Raw genomic sequence first — 17,573 nt, 5'->3', positions numbered from 1 at the left:
ACATAAATTATGTTGAACAAGGTCTGGATGTTTTGCTAAGCAGGGTTTTTACTATCTCCTCCAAACGCCCAATTTCTTTCTACTTTTTATGAAGATGGTAGCAAAGATTTACTATTATGTCACTAACGTAATCTCAGGTGTCACCGGGTGTTCTCCAGCTATTAGTTATATATATATATATATATATATATATATACATACATTTCATGGAGGCAGGCTTGGACTGGCCCATAGGAGAGCAGGAGAATCCTCTGGTGGGCCGCTGTGCAGGATCGGACTTCCACCTCCACGCGAACACTGGGCGTTGAAGCAGCAAGCAGTAAAGCTTGTGGGCGGCAAGGACTTGGGATACAGAGGAATCTCAAGAGCAGCAGGATGGATGAATTGGAACCCAGCAGGGATAGAACCAAGTTAAAGCGCAGTATGCACAGAAGGTGGAGCACAACAGAGGGCAGCGGACTGAGGGGAAGCAAGTGGAGCCTGGTATACTCAGGACAGGTGTGTAACAGGAGATTTGGCAAGTATAACTAAAGGGGTTCACTGCTTGATTCAGGGGGTGCAGAGGTTAACTTCAAATCAGGGCATCAGTGTCAGAGAGACTCAATAATTACATAGTATTGGCCACAGGTATCAGCACACAGAGGGCATATACTATAACATGCAAGGTTTTACAAATTTTACGAAAATGTAGTCCTCGGTACATTTAGCTTTAAAAAAAAGCACGGTGGCGCAGTGGGCGGCACGGTGGCGCAGTGGTTAGCACAGCAGCCTTGCAGCGCTGGAGTCCTGGGTTCGAACCCCACCAAGGACAACATCTGCAAAGAGTTTGTATGTTCTCTCCGTGTTTGCGTGGGTTTCCTCCGGGCACTCCGGTTTCCTCCCACATTCCAAAGACATACTGATAGGGAATTTAGATTGTGAGCCCCATCGGGGACAGTGATGATAATATGTGCAAAAAATGTAAAGCGCTGCGGAATATGTTAGCGCTATATAAAAATAAAGATTATTATTATTATTATTATTTTTAAGTTTTTTTGAGAAAAGCCAAAATTACTTTAACCTCTTTCCGACATAAGGCGTAGTAGTACACTGATGTCGGACACCCTCCCTTTGATGTGGGCTCCGGCGCTGGGTCCACATCTTTCCCGGCACATGTCAGCTGTTTTGAACAGCTGATATGTGCATCTAACAGCCGCGGGTGGAATCACGATCCACCAGCGGCTGTTAACCCGTTAAACTCTGCTGTCAAACTCTGACAGCGGCATTTAACTCATGTTTCCGGCAAGTGCACCGGAAATCCCACCCATCGGTGACCCGATGGCTTGGCATGACAACCAGATAGGTCTCCTGCAGACCTCTATGGTTGTACCTGCCGGATGGCCATGAGCGCCACCCAGCGCCTGATCATTGCCTGTTTGTAGCAGAGCTGAACGGACAACTGCACCTTCTAGTCTCCCATGGAGACTATTGAAGCATGCAAAAAGTAAAAAAAAATATTTAAAAAATATATAAAAGTTCAAACCACCCCCCTTTCGCCCCATTCAAAATGAAACAGTAAAAAAATTAAACATACACATATTTGGTATCGCCACGTTCAGAATCGCCCCGGTCTATCAATATAAAAAAAAATGAACCCGATGGCTAAACGGCGAAACAATAAAGAAATTAAAAATGCCAGAATTACATTTTTTAGTCACCGCAACATTGCATTAAAATGCAATAATGGGCGATCAAAAGATCGTATATCATTAAAAACATCAGCTCGGCACGTGAAAAATAAGGCCTCACCCAACCCAAGAAAAAAAATGGAGACGCTATGGGTATCGGAAAATGGCGCAATTCATTTATTTTTTTAGCAAACTTTGGAATTTTTTTTCACCACTTAAATAAAAAAGAACCTAGACATTTTTGGTGTCTATGAACTCGTAATTACCTGGGGAATCATAATGGCAGGTCAGTTTTAGCATTTAGTGAATATCGTAAAAAAAAAAAACAACTGTAGGATTGCACTTTTGTTGCAATTTCACCGCAATTGAAATTTCTTTCCTGTTTTCGAGTACACGATATGGTAGAACCAATGATCATTCAAAAGTACAGCTCGTCCCACAAAAAAAACAAGCCCTCACATGGCCATTTTCACCAAAAAATAGAAAAATGTTTTGGCTCTGGGGAGAAGGGGAGCATCTAGGGTTAATCTAGTCCTGACACATGAACTGAGCCCACCCCATACACAGTGAGTGGGTACCGGCTGTTTTATTAAGCACTTAAGATTAAACGAAGAAGAAAAAAATTAAAATTGATTGTGGCGGGCAAAAGTTAATGGACTAAAATGTAAATTTTCTCCCCTACAATATTGTGCTTTATCCAACAGTTTTTATTTTGATGACATCATTGTTACATGTTACGGAACCACTCAGCACCCAGAATATGTTGTGTAGTTATATGTATGTATAATAGGTTCCATGTGAGATGCATGTCCCTAATGCATCAGCCAACAGGCTAAGTCCCTGGGCAGAGGGGACACGATATTCTCCTTTTGTCCTCCCCCACCTTTGTAATTCCCACAGTAAATATCGGCAGGCTCCGGCCACCTACGGCTGTGGTAATGTATGTCTGGCCTGCCGCTTTTCTATTGGCCTGCCCTCTGTATCTGTGTGATATATTCTGTGTCCTGTGAGTGAAGTGTTGTCAGACTGGAAATACGTGGAGAAGCAGTGATCTTTTATATGCGCCCATGTATAAGCAATTCCAGCCAGCGTCCTTCATTCAGACTCCAGCCAAAGCAGAGTGGACCTCCTGAAACACGGGGTGGTAGTGAAAGAAGTACCCCAGCTTGGTAGACCCCGTTACAATCATCATGGACTGTTCTGTGAGCCTCAGGGTGTGACGGAGACATACTGCACTTTGGCTGAGTAAAGCAGCAGATCCAGGCCCATTTTTTCCCTTTAATTGACCGGAGAACCTCTAAGGTATTACAGTAGACGTCTACAGAAAGGATGAGAAGAAAAAAATAGAGACCGTGAAAGCGTTTTCCTCGCCAGCTGTTCCTTTTTGATGATGTTCCTGTTTTGCTAATGAATTGTTCTCTCAAGTCTTCGACAAGACCATCTGCAGCTTGTGCCGGCCGGTAACCGCTCATAATTGCAGTCGATGGTCCAGCGCCGTCGAGTAATGTGATCCTCTGGGCAGTTCCTCCAATACTTCTGTAGTATGCTGGCGCAGATCTGTGCAGCAATAACATCATTGTAGCCGCCGGAATATCACTGCTTAGCTGGCGAGGTCCACAAAAAGCACCAGAGACGCAATGAAAAGGGAATCATATTGTGGCTTTCTCCCTCTTTCAGGCTGACGTCTATTACTCCAAGGTCCAAAATACTTTAGGTTCGATGGTATTTTGTGAAGATCATTCGTCCCCAAGTCATCATCCTCAATAAATCCTTTCAACACTTTCTTCATTTGTTCGGGCTGCAAAAGTATCCCCAGATATTCGCTGCTGAGGTTATGTACCTTCCAATTAATCCTTGTTGGTGCCCTACAATCTAGATTTTTTTTAGTCATATGGATTTTTAACCTTATTATTTGTCTCCAATGGTTCTTGTGTTAAAGGGAATCTGCCGTTAGGTTTTTGATATATAATATGAGAACAGAATAATGTAGGGGCTGAGACTCTGATTCCAGTGATGTGTCACTTACTGGTCTGCGTGCTGTCATTTTGATAAAATCACTGTTTTCTGTGCTTCAGATCTAGCAGTGCTCTGAATGCTGAGCCCTGTATAACCGCCCACACCACTGATTGGCTGATATCTGTGTACACTGTACATTGACAAAAAGGAGGGAGGCTAGAAGCAGGCAGAACTCAATCGCCTCTGCTACATAGCAGCGATCTGCTATTCGCTGCTATGTAGTAGAAAATTAGGTGTGCTGTGAGCGCCGACCACAGGGTGGCGCTCACAGCCACCGGCGATCAGTAACCATAGAGGTCTCTAGGGCCTCTATGGTTACCATCCTGACGCATCGCCGACCCCCGATCATGTGACGGGGGTCGGCGATGACGTCATTTCCGGCCGCCCGGCCAGAAGCGGTAGTTAAATGCCGCTGTCTGCGTTTGACAGCGGCATTTAACTAGTTAATAGGTGCGGGCAGATCGCGATTCTGCCCGCACCTATTACGGGCACATGTCAGCTGTTCAAAACAGCTGACATGTCCCGACTTTGGTGCGGGCTCACCGCCGGAGCCCTGCATCAAAGCAGGGGAGCTGACCTCGGACGTACTATCCTGTCCGAGGTCAGATAGGGGTTAAATCACGAACAGTCCTTCAATATCTGACCGCGGAGGTTGGCACCCTAAACGAAAAGCCCCCGATGTAACCTGAAAGATGAGAAAGAGGTTATATTATTCTCACCCAGGGGCGGTCCCGCTGCGGTCTGGTCCGATAGGCATCGCGGTCCGGTCCGGGCCTCCCATCTTCTTACAATGACGTCCTCTTATTGTCTTCACGCTGCAGCTCCGCAGCATGAAGAGGACGTCATCGTAAGAAGATGGGAGGCCCGGCACCGGACCGCGACTCCCATCGTACCGGGACCGCCCCGGGTGAGTATAATCTAACCTCTATTACCTTTAAGGATACATCGGGGGCTTATCTACAGCATTACAGAATGCTGCAGATAAGCCCCTGATGCTGGTGGGCTTAGCTCATCTTTGATTTTGGGGGTGACAGGTTCCCTTTAATATTAATTCTATATACTGCCTCATCTCTATGCGTTTCGCCTCCTCTCCGAGTTTCATCAGGAGGCTTCCAGATATTCAAGCACGGCACTCGGATGTGTATCCATGTTAATTCATCCTCTGCCAAGATGCTCAGGGCCATCCACGGACAGTGACAGTGAGCCATCATTGAGTGGGGGGACACTTAGTATCTTTTAGGGTGCCAACCTCCACTGTCGTTTAGGGAAGGACTGTTAGTGATTTAATAGGGAGATTGTCCCTTATATATTAGGCAATATTCTTGTAATCATTTTTAAATACTTCATGTGCACAGTGTTTATTTCATTTATTTACAAGAAAAATTAAGAGATAGTTTTAAGGTTACTTTTCTGTGAAACAATAAATTAGACATCTGGTCCTGCAGTGATGATCTCCTGCTGGTAAAACCCTGATTTTATTGAAGTAGCAATACACAGCCTTGTAAGTGACACATCACTGGAATCAGGGTCTCTGCCTCTACGTCATGCGGCTCTTAGATTACCTAGCAAAAATTTGCTGAAAGATTCCCTTTAAGTTATCTTGTTGATGCGAAAGAACCTTTGGAAACTAACAATTTGCCATGTGTACTCAAGGAATGTAAGTAGTCAGCAATATATGGATGGTCGGAGTCCACTTAGCTGATGACCACAGTTGTACCTAGAATCTCCTGCTCTCCAGAATCTATTATTTGGCCCTTACCTACCAGGTGCTATATATTACCAATATCTTTTGGAAAAGAGGCCTGACATGACCAATCAAAAACTGATGCACTCTCATTTGGCTGATTCTCCTTCTTTATCATTATTATTATTATTATTATCATGGCTGCTTTGCTTTTTTTATATACTGTTTGGTTCCTTCTTCTTTATGTCAATTCCCATGTTCCAAGTTTTTGTGCATCAGATAAATGTCAGATGATATCATAGCACAAGGCTGCGCATATATAATAACCGCTGTATTTTATAATCGCTCATTCATTGTCTACAGGCTCAGTCTCTCTTGTGTACAGGCCAGAAGACTGACATCATTTCCTGTGTGTGATTTAACAAAATTGTAATCACTCGCATTGGACAAATACACAAGTGCGTTCTTAGTTGCTGAAAATGTGTCTATAATGATACGGTGCAAAGTAAACAGCGCTAAACAGTTAAAGGGTTTTCCCATCTTCGAAAATAAGTATTGTTGTCAGATACTGCTTGTAAGTACGAGAAATTTAGCAATTTACTGCTTGTTAAAATGTTCAGGCGTTCTTAAGATATGAACAGTTTTCTTTTGTTTACTTGTTACCTTGGAAACCGACCACCACCACTAGACAGCAGAACATGGCGCTGTGCGTAAAAGCTCTTTTCTATTGAACTTGTAAGCACTGTTTTAAAGTCGGCCCAGATTGCTGGAGTGTGGTGTTACCTGCCCAATCTTGGCCGGAGTGATCAACGGGAGACAGGTCCTGGGACGCGACACTTTGCACCATGGCCACGAGTTTGTGGCTCAGAGAGGTCAGGGCAGGACAGAGAACGTGAGCTGAAGAGAGTGTCCCAAGTGGGCGTTCCAAGGTGTCAGCAAGTTGAGAATCTAAGTATCGGTCAAACTAGTTTCCTTAGGATGGAAGAGGACGCGGAACTGCAGATTGAGAATAGGACTGTCACTAACTGGACTGTAGTAGGGTCCTTGGTGGTGGTGAAGACAGAGAAACTTGAGGCAGAAACACGTAAACTTGAAAAGGTGCGGAGACTGTGTGTGAAGATGCTCCATATTGTGAAAGCTATACCCCCGCTATCTATTGCATATAGTCCCCACCAAGCTAATGTACAGTAAAAGACTATTTCTGAGTGGTGGTCTCCCTTAATGAACTTCGAGATCATAGCATGGCCAGGAATATACAAATAAAACTTAACCTTTTAATAGGTATGTTAAGAATAACAACCAATGTATACCTCGGACACACACACACATACATTATCACAAAGTGCAAGTGCTCATGGTTAACAGTGCTCAGTTTAGACAGGAGCACTGACATTATTAGTCAGCCAGCCGGGTGTAACTTGCCACTGCAAGTATCCACATTTCTTTTTACTCTCCCCTGATGAACACCCTGAACAGGGGAAGAAACGCGTTGGGAGGCTACACGGTTCATACGGGCAATCAATAAATACTGTAGGTCTACACTTGTTAGGGTGGTAGCAAAACAGGGGCACGACAAGGAGAAATTTAAGGATTAATTTAAGGATTTGGCTTTTATCCTAAGTCATATTGCACGACTCGTTAAAGAGTTGATTGTGACTTGTAGGATCGCTGCTTCCAACAGGTGGCGCTATAGAGTTTAAGTCCTCTTTTTCTCAGAAGAGGCAATTTGCATATAAGGATTATCCTATTATTGTATTTCACCCCTCCTCCCGCCATCCATTTTCCTCAGTGTTGGACAGACCTAGGAGGGAATGAATAAGAACCTTTTTTTTTAAATTGAGCATTGTTAACCATGAGCACTGGCACTTTGTTAAACTATGCACTTTTTTACACTATGCTATGATCTCATTGTACCTGATTGGTTAGGTTCTTGTGGATTAGATCAAAATCTGAACCTTTGGCTGATTTTTACCCTTATTGAACTTCCCAACATCTGGTCCTGGCCATGCCACCGGCATCATGCGACCTGCAAGGGCATAGAGCCCCCATAGACAAGGTCCACACACCCAGCCAGGACCCCCATCTTCATGTAACATGCCGCGGCATAAGAGACGAGTACCTAGGCTACCGCACCGCGCCACGTCACAACCCCATGATTTGTAGGATGCTTGACCATGTTGACCCCGCTAATCTCACTTTTCTAGCTATATACTTTATACTGTATTTCTATTCTAGGATATTTTCTTAGACAAAGTCATAGTTATAGTTAGGCGGAACTTGCATTGCGTTGTCCTTTATTACTAATCTTACCAGCATCGTTGCTGCCCAATTCTGTAGATCAGACGTCAGCCCTGGATGTCTCTATAGAGCTCATTTCACGAGGCTTGAAAGCTTTCCTTTCACATAGATGTAATAGAAGTGAACGTGTCCCACATCTCTGCTTTTCCTTATGTAATTCTGGCCTCCAACAGACCTTTACAGCATTAATGTCTCACATTGTGAAGGATCGCAGCTGGAAACACTTTTCTAGGGAAGGATGGTTGACACACGCAATTTATTACCATGTATTTTCTGTTTATCTTCCAGCCATCCAATTTTCCGTACAAGGAGGAGATCCTTTCGGTGAATCCCACATGCCTTGTTGTGATCATTCTCTTCTTTATTAGTGTCATTCTGGCTTTTAAGGTAAGTGCTTGCAGTGGTAAAGTGCTGCGGAATATGTTGGCGCTATATAAGTAAATGTTAGTATTATATTATTATAAGTGCTTTTTAATTGCGGCGCTCCAATAAAGGAGGCCTGAGCAGGTAATTTTATTACAAAAAGAAAAGCCATTAACTTCTATTACTTATTCTTCATTTTATTCCCCCTGGGAACTAAATAGGAACTGTACTTTCAACTTACTTTTCATAACTCAATGGTACGGTCAAAATTAAAGAAATTTTGTAATATGTTTTAGCCGAGAATTTTGCTACCTTCCCCATTCATCAGACACTCATTCCTCTCCCCCTGCATCCTGAAGTCATCCATTCTCGAAAGAAACAACTTCACTCAATCAAAACGGACTGAAAGATCACTGTGGCGTCATGTGACAGAGCTCATTGTACTCTATGGGAGGAGGAGGGTGAAAGAGGGAGACTGTTAGGATTGCTACTTCCAATAGGTGGCACTAGAGTTCTAGTCCTCTTCCTCTCCGAAGAGACAATTTGCATATTTCCCAGAGGAGCATTGCAGCTTTAAGTCTCCTCACCTCGACATGCTTGTCACGTCACTCTCCGCAAGGAGAAACGATACTTCTTGGATCCACTTCATTCAGTGACAAAGAGCTTGAAAATAGTGATGAAATGAAACATAAACTCCATTAGAAAGTTGTAGAATATTTAATCTGTAGAGTGATTAAAGGGGTATTCCCGCCTCCAAGGTCCTATCCCAGTATGAAGTAGGTGCAATAATAATACAGTATAAGCAAATATCTCCAATTAGAAATGTGGTATAGTTTTACTGATTCACTATGTCTCTTTCCTCATGTGCAGGCATTGCAGGACCTTCGGTATCCATGGTTACGTCCACTGACAGTTAGTTAGCTAGTTGCTAGTGGTCATAACCATGGATACCTAAGGTCCTGCAATTCCTGCACATGAGGAAATAGACATAGGCTAATCAGAAAAACCATACTACATTTCTAATTTGATGTATTTGCTAATAATATTGTTATTACACCTACTACATATTGGCATAAGGTCTTATAGATGGGAATAACACTTTATTGTTTTATTCACATAAAATTGAAAAAAAAAACACTTTAGGTCTATTTTGATAATTTACGGTACCTTTTATTTTGCAAAAACTAGGCTTAATAAAACAGTAAGTTCCCTCACTCCTGTTTTATTGGCTGCTCTCACATCTACAATTATTATTTCATTTCTGTGGAAGTTTGGATGGTGTCCTAGGGATATACATCTGTTCAGGCAACACTTGTATAAACACTATTATGGCCCAATTTTTGCTTTGGCGCTCTCTTTATGAGGCACTCGTACTAATCTCACCACGTGATGGCTCTATTACATTTTCTATCACATACGTTTGGAATATAATTCCCATGATGACTCTGGGTCTGGGCCTCTCTATAAAGAAAAGTATTGTATTTGAACTTGTGAATGGAAACCATGACCAAATGAAGCTTTGTATGTCAATTCTCCATTGTCCATTTTTTTTAACCCTTTCCCAGGCGGATATGCTAGAAAAGTTTGGGCTGGACTACTGGGACCGAAGCAGTCAGCAAGCTCGGCTCTTTTATATTTATGTTTAGACAGAAAAAAAAAGTTTATTTTGATCAAAATGTATAATTTAAAAAAAATAATGAAATATTAAAGGGAATCTGTCACCAGGTTTCTGAGAGAAACATAATGCAGAGACAGAGACCCTGATTCCTGGGATGTGTCACTTAGTGAGCTGCTTAGTGCAGTTTTGATAAAAATTACCATTTTATCAGCAGGAGATTATCACTAGAGGACTAGTAAACCTGCCTCCATGTAGTCCTCCATAGTCATAAGCTCTGCATAACCCCGCCCCAACACCTGATTGGTAGCTATTTGTGTACATTGTGCATAGGCAGAAAGCTGCCAATCAGTGGTGTGGGCGGGGTTATACAGGGCTCAGCATTAGAGAACTGCTAGATGTGCAGATGATAAAACTGTTGATTTATCAAAATCACAGCACATAGCTCAGTAAGTGATACATCCCTGAAATCAGGGTCTCAGCCCTCACAATATGTAATAGTAAATAACCGGTGACAGATTCCTTTTAATCAAATCAAATTGAATTGAAAAAAAAAACATTTTTAATTTTTTTGCTAGTTTCTTTTTTTATGTACGGTAACTTTCTTCATAAAAAAAAGCATATTTTATTCTGATTCTTTGTTTTCTGCAGCTCACTTGTTAATTTAGCTGTATAGATTGAGTCAGAAAAAGTTAATTTGGGTCAGAATGTATCATCTATAAATGAAATAGAAATGCAAAAAAAAAAATACTGGTAATGATTTTGTTATTAGTTTATCTTTTTTATGCGACTTTTCACATAAAAATAAGGAAAATTCTGTTAAAATGTTATAATAATTTGAAAGTAAGCTAACTGATGACTGCTCCTTTTCCCAGATAAGGGTATACACGATCATAAGGGTCTGCTCTTCCCGGGTCTTTACATAATTGAGCTGAACGCCATCACTTTCTGGGCATTATATTTGTCTGTTGACGTCTTTCTATCAATTATCTGCAATTCATTGCATTGTCATAAGGAAAACTTATTCTGCTGTGCAGAATTATACAGGAAACTCAAGAAAGTGTGTATGTCCAGTAAGACGTCAATTACATTTGGGCAACGGCTCGTGTTGACGGCCATATATTCGGTCCATGTCGAATCCAACAAAACATCGGATTGCACTCGGACCAATATTATTCTACTATGGGGCCGATTTGTTCCTCGAACAGAGTCTATCCAAGGGAAAAAAAAATCGCAGCATGCCCGAGTTTGATCCAATATTCATATCACACTTGGCCATGCAAGTCGATGAATGCGTGAACACCATCGGGCTGATCATATCTGGGTGCAGTCTGATTCCCGCGGACTGGCAGAATGAAGACGGCGGAGACATTTTTGTCTCCATCTTCTCATCCGAGAGATTGGATCACATTATACTGACACATCAGAGTGTGATTAGGACAATCGGCACAATTCTGTCAGATGAGAGAATCTACGGACATCTACACCTGTCCTAAGAAGGAATCTATATGGGTCTATTTCTCCTTAAATTCCCGTTTTCTCATACCCACAAGGGCCTAAAACACAAATTCATTGACATTTGATGATATTGTCCTTGGGATTAGTGTATGCCTATGAAACGACTATAATATGCAAATTGCCTCTTCTGAGAAAAAAAGAGGACTTAAACTCTATAGCGCCACCTGTTGGACGTAGCGATCCTACAAGTCACAATCATCCCTTCAACGAGTCGTGCAATATGACTTAGGATTAAAGCTAAATCAGTATCTCAATTCGCAGACACGGTGTTTCGGGCTGTTGGCCCTCGTCAGTGCGAAGCATGAGAACTGATCTGGCTAGGTGAGAGGCTCTGGACTGGGGTCTAAGGGGTATCGTTTCTCCTTATGGAGAGTGACATTCCATCTCTGGTTTGTCAGTCCAGAGCCTCTCACGGCCGTAGAAAATTGCAGCATGCTGCGTTTGTCACCGTATTGCGCAAAAAAAAACGCCAATGAAAGTCTATGGAAGCCCCAAAAATACGGATTACACACGGACCAGCAATGTGACTTGCGAGAAATACGCAGCGCTGTTAGAGAGAAAAGCCGGTAATTCATTGCGGTGTACAGTAAAATCACACTGACAGCTTACAGTAGAATAGATAGAATAAATGTCTACACATAGAATAGGTATATATATATATATATATATATATGTCATTGAGACACATATATGTATATATATTATTACTTCATACAGCGCTAGATAGCTTTAAAGCCGGTAATTCAATTACCGGCTTTTGCTATCTCCTTCCTAAACCCGACATGATATGTGACAGGGTTTACATACAGTAAACCATCTCATATCACCATTTTTTTTGCATATTCCACACTACTAATGTTAGTAGTGTGTATATGCAAAATTTGGCCGTTCTAGCTATTAAATTAAAGGGTTAAATGGCGGGAAAAAATTGGCGTGGGCTCCCGCACAATTTTCTCCACCAGAGTAGTAAAGCCAGTGACTGAGGGCAGATATTAATAGCCTAGAGAGGGTCCATGGTTATTGCCCCCCCCCCACCCCCCTGGCTAAAAACATCTGCCCCCAGCCACCCCAGAAAAGGCACATCTGGAAGATGCGCCTATTCTGGCACTTGGCCACTCTCTTCCCATTCCCGTGTAGCAGTGGGATATGGGGTAATGAAGGGTTAATGCCACCTTGCTATTGTAAGGTGACATTAAGCCAAATTAATAATGGAGAGGCGTCAGTTATGACACCTATCCATTATTAATCCAATACTAGTAAAGGGTTAAAAAAAACCACACACACATTAATAAAAATTATTTTAATGAAATAAAAACAAAGGTTGTTGTAATAATTTATTCTTCGCTCAATCCTTCTTAAGACCCTCGCTTTGTAACAAAGTAAAAATAATAAACCAACAATATACATATCTTCCGAAGATCTGTAAGGTCCCACGATGTAAATCCATCTGAAGGGGTTAAAAAATTTTGCAGCCAGGAGCTCTGCTAATGCAGCTGCTCCTGGCTGCAAAACCCCGGGGAATGAAGGTAATGTAGGTCAATGACCTATATTTACCTTCATTTGCGGTGAGGGCGCCCTCTGCTGGCTGTTCCTGGAGCGTGGGAACTTTCCTAGAAAGCTCCCAGGCTCGAGTTCATATGAGGACAACCAGCAGAGGGCGCCTCTTATGAACTCGAGCCTGGGAGCTTTCTAGGAAAGTTCCCACGCTCCAGGAACAGCCAGCAGAGGGCGCCTCACCGCAAATGAAGGTAAATATAGGTCATTGACCTACTTTACCTTCATTCTCCGGGGTTTTGCAGCAAGGAGCAGCGCTGCATTAGCAGAGCTCCTGGCTGCAAAATTTTTTAACCCCTTCAGATGGATTTACATCGTTGGACGTTACAGATCTGCGGAAGGTATGGATATTGTTGGTTTATTATTTTTACTTTGTTACAGAGCGAGGGTCTTCAGAAGGATTGAGCGTAGAATAAATTATTGCAACAACCTTTGTTTTTATTTCATTAAAATAATTTTTAATAATGTGTGTGTGTTTTTTTTAACCCTTTACTAGTATTGGATTAATAATGGATAGGTGTCATAATTGACGCCTCTCCATTATTAATTTGGCTTAATGTCACATTACAATAGCAAGGTGGCATTAACCCTTCATTACCCCATATCCCACCGCTACACGGGAATGGGAAGAGAGTGGCCAAGTGCCAGAATAGGCGCATCTTCCAGATGTGCCTTTTCTGGGGTGGCTGGGGGCAGGTGTTTTTAGCCAGGGGGGGCCAATAACCATGGACCCTCTCCAGGCTATTAATATCTGCCCTCAGTCACTGGCTTTACTACTCTGGCGGAGAAAATTGCGCGGGAGCCCACGCCAATTTTTTACGCCATTTAACCCTTTAATTTACTAGCTAGAACGGCCAAATTTTGCATATACACACTACTAACATTAGTAGTGTGGAATATGCCAAAAAAATGGGGATATGAGATGGTTTACTGTATGGAAACCAGGTCTCATATCATGTCGGGTTTAGGAAGGAGAAAGCAAAAGCCGGTAATTGAATTACCGGCTTTAAAGCTATCTAGCGCTGTATGACGTAATAATATATATACATATATGTGTCTACTGACATATATATATATATATATAGACAGTATATATGGTTTTTTTTTTTTTTACACATGGATCCCTTGTATAGCCGTATGTCTGTTTTGCAAGCCTGCGAGAAAAACACGCAGTACAGATGCCATACGGATTACATACGGAGGATGCCATGCGCAAAAAATGCTGAAGCAAGAAACGCTGCCTACGGAGGAGCTACGGACCACTATTTTGGGGACTTTTCAGCGTATTACGGCCGTAATATACGGACCGTATTGTCTTACGCTGAGTGTGACTCCAGCCTTAGGGTTTGCGTCCTACATCATGGGTCTTCCAGCAAGACAATGGCCCCAAACATACTTCAAGAAGAAACGGATGGAAAGTTCTGAAGTGGCCAGCAATGAGTCTGGATCTAAGTCCTATTGAACACCTGTGGAGAGATAATAATAATAATAATCTTTATTTTTATATAGCGCTAACATATTCCGCAGCGCTTTACAGTTTGCATACAGTATCATCACTGTTCCCGTTGGGCTCACAATCTAGATTCCCTATCAGTATGTCTTTGGAATGTGGGAGGAAACCGGAGAACCTGGAGGAAACCCACGCAAACACGGAGAGAACATACATCTTAAAATTACTTGTGGGAGAAGGCGCCTTCAAATATGAGAGACCTGAAGCAATTTGCAAAAGAAAAACTGGTCCAAGATTTTAGTTGAAAGGTGTAAGAAGCTTGTTGATGGTTACAGAAAGAGATTAATTGCAGTTATTTATTCCAAAGGGTGTGCAACCAAATATCAAGTTGAGGGTGTCAACAGTTTTGTCCTGCTCATTTTAGGGGTTTTATGTGAGATTATGTCCAATTTGCCTTTTTTCTCTCTCTGTTTTTTCTTTTTATTTGTTCCAATACACACAGAGGAAATAAACGTGTATAACAAAATGTGTGTAATTGTAATAGTTTTCTGGGAGAAATACTTCAATTTCTGGAACAATTTCAGGGGTTCCAACATTTTCGACTATGACTGTATGCGAAACATTTCATGACATATAAAATATGGACACAATTATAAATAGTCACAGATCTTCAGCTTATGCTGTTTTTACTAATAGTTAAAGTGTCCATCATAACTTTTCATCTACGTCACTTCGTAGAACATATACAGTTAGAAGAGATTAATGACGACTGATGCCCGCTGCAGATACTGTGACTTCAGGTTGCATTTTATACATATGTACTACAAGCAGAGGCTTTATATAATTCCTCACTTTTATATAATGATGTCATTTGTCACAATTAATTGTATCATCCAATTGAAGTGAGGCTTGTGTTTGTTCCTAGGCTTACCTGATTAGCTGCGTGTGGAACTGCTATCGGTACATCAACAACCGGAACTCCTCAGATGTCCTCGTCTACGTAACCACCAATGATACAACAGTGAGTCCGTATTTTCATTTGTTTTGCACGATGATGTAGAGATTTTTTTTTTTTAAATCATACATCTTGAAGAGGGTGTGTGATTTTATAAACCCACTGTTAATTACAAATTTAGAATCTTCCTCTAATACCAAAAGCCATTGGGACCTGAAACTTTCTTGCATTCAAATGGACTGTCCATTGATTTATTTGCGTACAGTGTAATGCCTAATTTGCCCTGCGGGGGTGCTGCAGGAAAATGGAGAACTTCCTGGCACTGTAGAGAACTTGTCTACTGTCATATTTGTTTCTACTGACACTTGCTTTCTACATGTACACATTTAGATAAAGGTAAATTATAAAGGTCAAATGTATCTGCCTACAACTAGCTGTAGACAAAGATTAATAGTTTACTGTTTTATTAAAGGGAACCTGTCACCCCCAAAATCGAAGATAAGCTAAACCCACCGGCATCAGGGGCTTATCTACAGCATTCTGGAATGCTGTAGATAAGCCGCCCATGTATCCTGAAAGATGAGAAAAAGAGGTTAGATTATACTCACCCAGGGGCGGTCCCACTGCAGTTCTGGTCCGATGGGCGTCACGGTCCGGGGCCTCCTATCTTCTTACGATGACGTCCTCTTCTTGTCTTCACACTGCGGCTCCGGCGCAGGCGTACTTTGTCTGCCCTGTTGAGGGCACAGCAAAGTACTGCAGTGCGCAGGTGCTGGGAAAGGTCAGAGAGGCTCGGCGCCTGCGCACTGCAGTACTTGGCTCTGCCCTCAACAGGGCAGACAAAATTACGCCTGCGCTGGAGCTGAAGCATGAAACAAGAAGAGGATGTCATCGTAAGAAGATGGGAGGCCCCGGACCGTGACGCCCATCGGACCAGAACCGCAGCGGGAGCGCCCCTGGGTGAGTATAATGAATGCATTACAGAATGCTGTAGATAAGCCCCTGATGCTGGTGGGCTTAGCTCAACTTCCATTTTGGGGGTGACAATTTCCCTTTAATGTGTTCTTTATTATTGATTTAAAAGGGTATTCCCATGTTTGTCACTAGTGGAAGATCACATGATAGTCTATAAATGTCTGATAGATGCAGGTCCTGCAACCGGGGGAATGGAGAGCTGGCTTCTCCACTCACATCTATGGCCTTAGTAATCACCGGCCCTCCACCCTAGAGACCTTATAAAGCAATTACTCATTTAGCATAATGGCTTCCAGAGAGTTAATTAGATTCCATCTTGGTTAGTTAGAACATGTATAGGTGGTACATTAATAGTACATGTTGACTTCTCATTCGGGGGTGTAGGCGAGGGGTCTGTAAGGCAGTATATCTGTCCTCTCTCTTATTTTTGGGGTTTATTAAATGTTTTATGTATTCTGGAGCAGAAAGAGGGGGGTGCACTGTAATGCACTTTAAAAGAATGCATACTGTTTTCAGGGAATTTTTTGTGAGGGTTTTATTGTCTGTGTTTTTGCAAAATGTTTTTAAGTTTTCAATATAAAAACACAATAAAAAAAAAGTTTTGTACTAAAGATGAGAGAATAAATTTGCAGGACCCTGATTCAGCAACCAGGTCAGTATTTCATGTGTGCTGCCCTGCGGACTGTCTCTTACCTGCCTCATCTTTTGATTAGCTGGGCTGTCACGACAAAGATGACGTCGCACCAGGCATGCTAATCAAAAGAGGATTCAATGATGCCAACGGATAGGAGGCAGTTTGCATGGATTCCATCCAGCGGCCATGGAATAATGATGCGGTCACTGGGCCACCCTCCTGCAAATCAATTCGCTCATCTCTAGTTTGTACCAATATTTCAAATTATAGGATAGTGGATAACTTACTTTTTGATAGGGTTCCAACTCTGGGACCCCCACCGATGTCCGGAACGGGCTCTGAATGGAGTGAAAGTCAAGCATTGACACCTCCGGTCCATTCGTTCTATAGAGGACTAATAGCCGAGCTTTGTACTCCACTCTCTCCAGCAGTCCCATGTAAAGAATGGAGTGATGATGTACTGTACATGCCTGACCCTCATTCCATTCTGCAGAGTCCTGTTCTCAGGGTTGTGGGTTGCCTACAGCAATTAGTAAATTATCAGATGATAATTTTTAATCCTGCTATAAAATCTTTAACCCTTGTGATCCTAAAGGCAGGGCCAATTTTAGAGACAGTGAGCAAAATTAAAAGTGGGTTCCCAAATGCTAAGGATTTGCCCCATTGCAAAGAAACATTTAGAGAGTATTCACACATTTAGAGAAAATTCACGGCATTAAATGAGAACTGGCTATATTCAAGTTAATCATTGGTCATGTACACATAGGCCAACAAAAAATCTCTAATGTGGAGAGAACAATCTCTAATGTGGAGAGAACAATCACTAATGTGGAAAGAACAATCA

The 17,573-nt window shown here is 42.1% G+C and overlaps 1 protein-coding gene across 1 annotated transcript in view; it reads left to right on the top strand.

Annotated features, from left to right (window-relative positions):
- The window catches only part of LAPTM4B (lysosomal protein transmembrane 4 beta), a 125,674-nt gene that overhangs the window by 56,507 nt on the left and 51,594 nt on the right, over window positions 1-17,573 (top strand). Inside the window, exons 5-6 of the mRNA XM_069731667.1 lie at window positions 7,954-8,052; window positions 15,091-15,186. Coding sequence (XP_069587768.1) covers window positions 7,954-8,052; window positions 15,091-15,186 — 195 coding nt within the window. The remainder of the gene's footprint in view (window positions 1-7,953; window positions 8,053-15,090; window positions 15,187-17,573) is intronic.

The sequence above is a fragment of the Ranitomeya imitator genome, chromosome 6 (genome assembly GCF_032444005.1).
Source record: "Ranitomeya imitator isolate aRanImi1 chromosome 6, aRanImi1.pri, whole genome shotgun sequence".
Lineage (NCBI taxonomy): Eukaryota > Metazoa > Chordata > Amphibia > Anura > Dendrobatidae > Ranitomeya > Ranitomeya imitator.
Note: the sequence above shows the minus strand (reverse complement) of the source record. Positions and strands in the feature narration are given on the sequence as shown.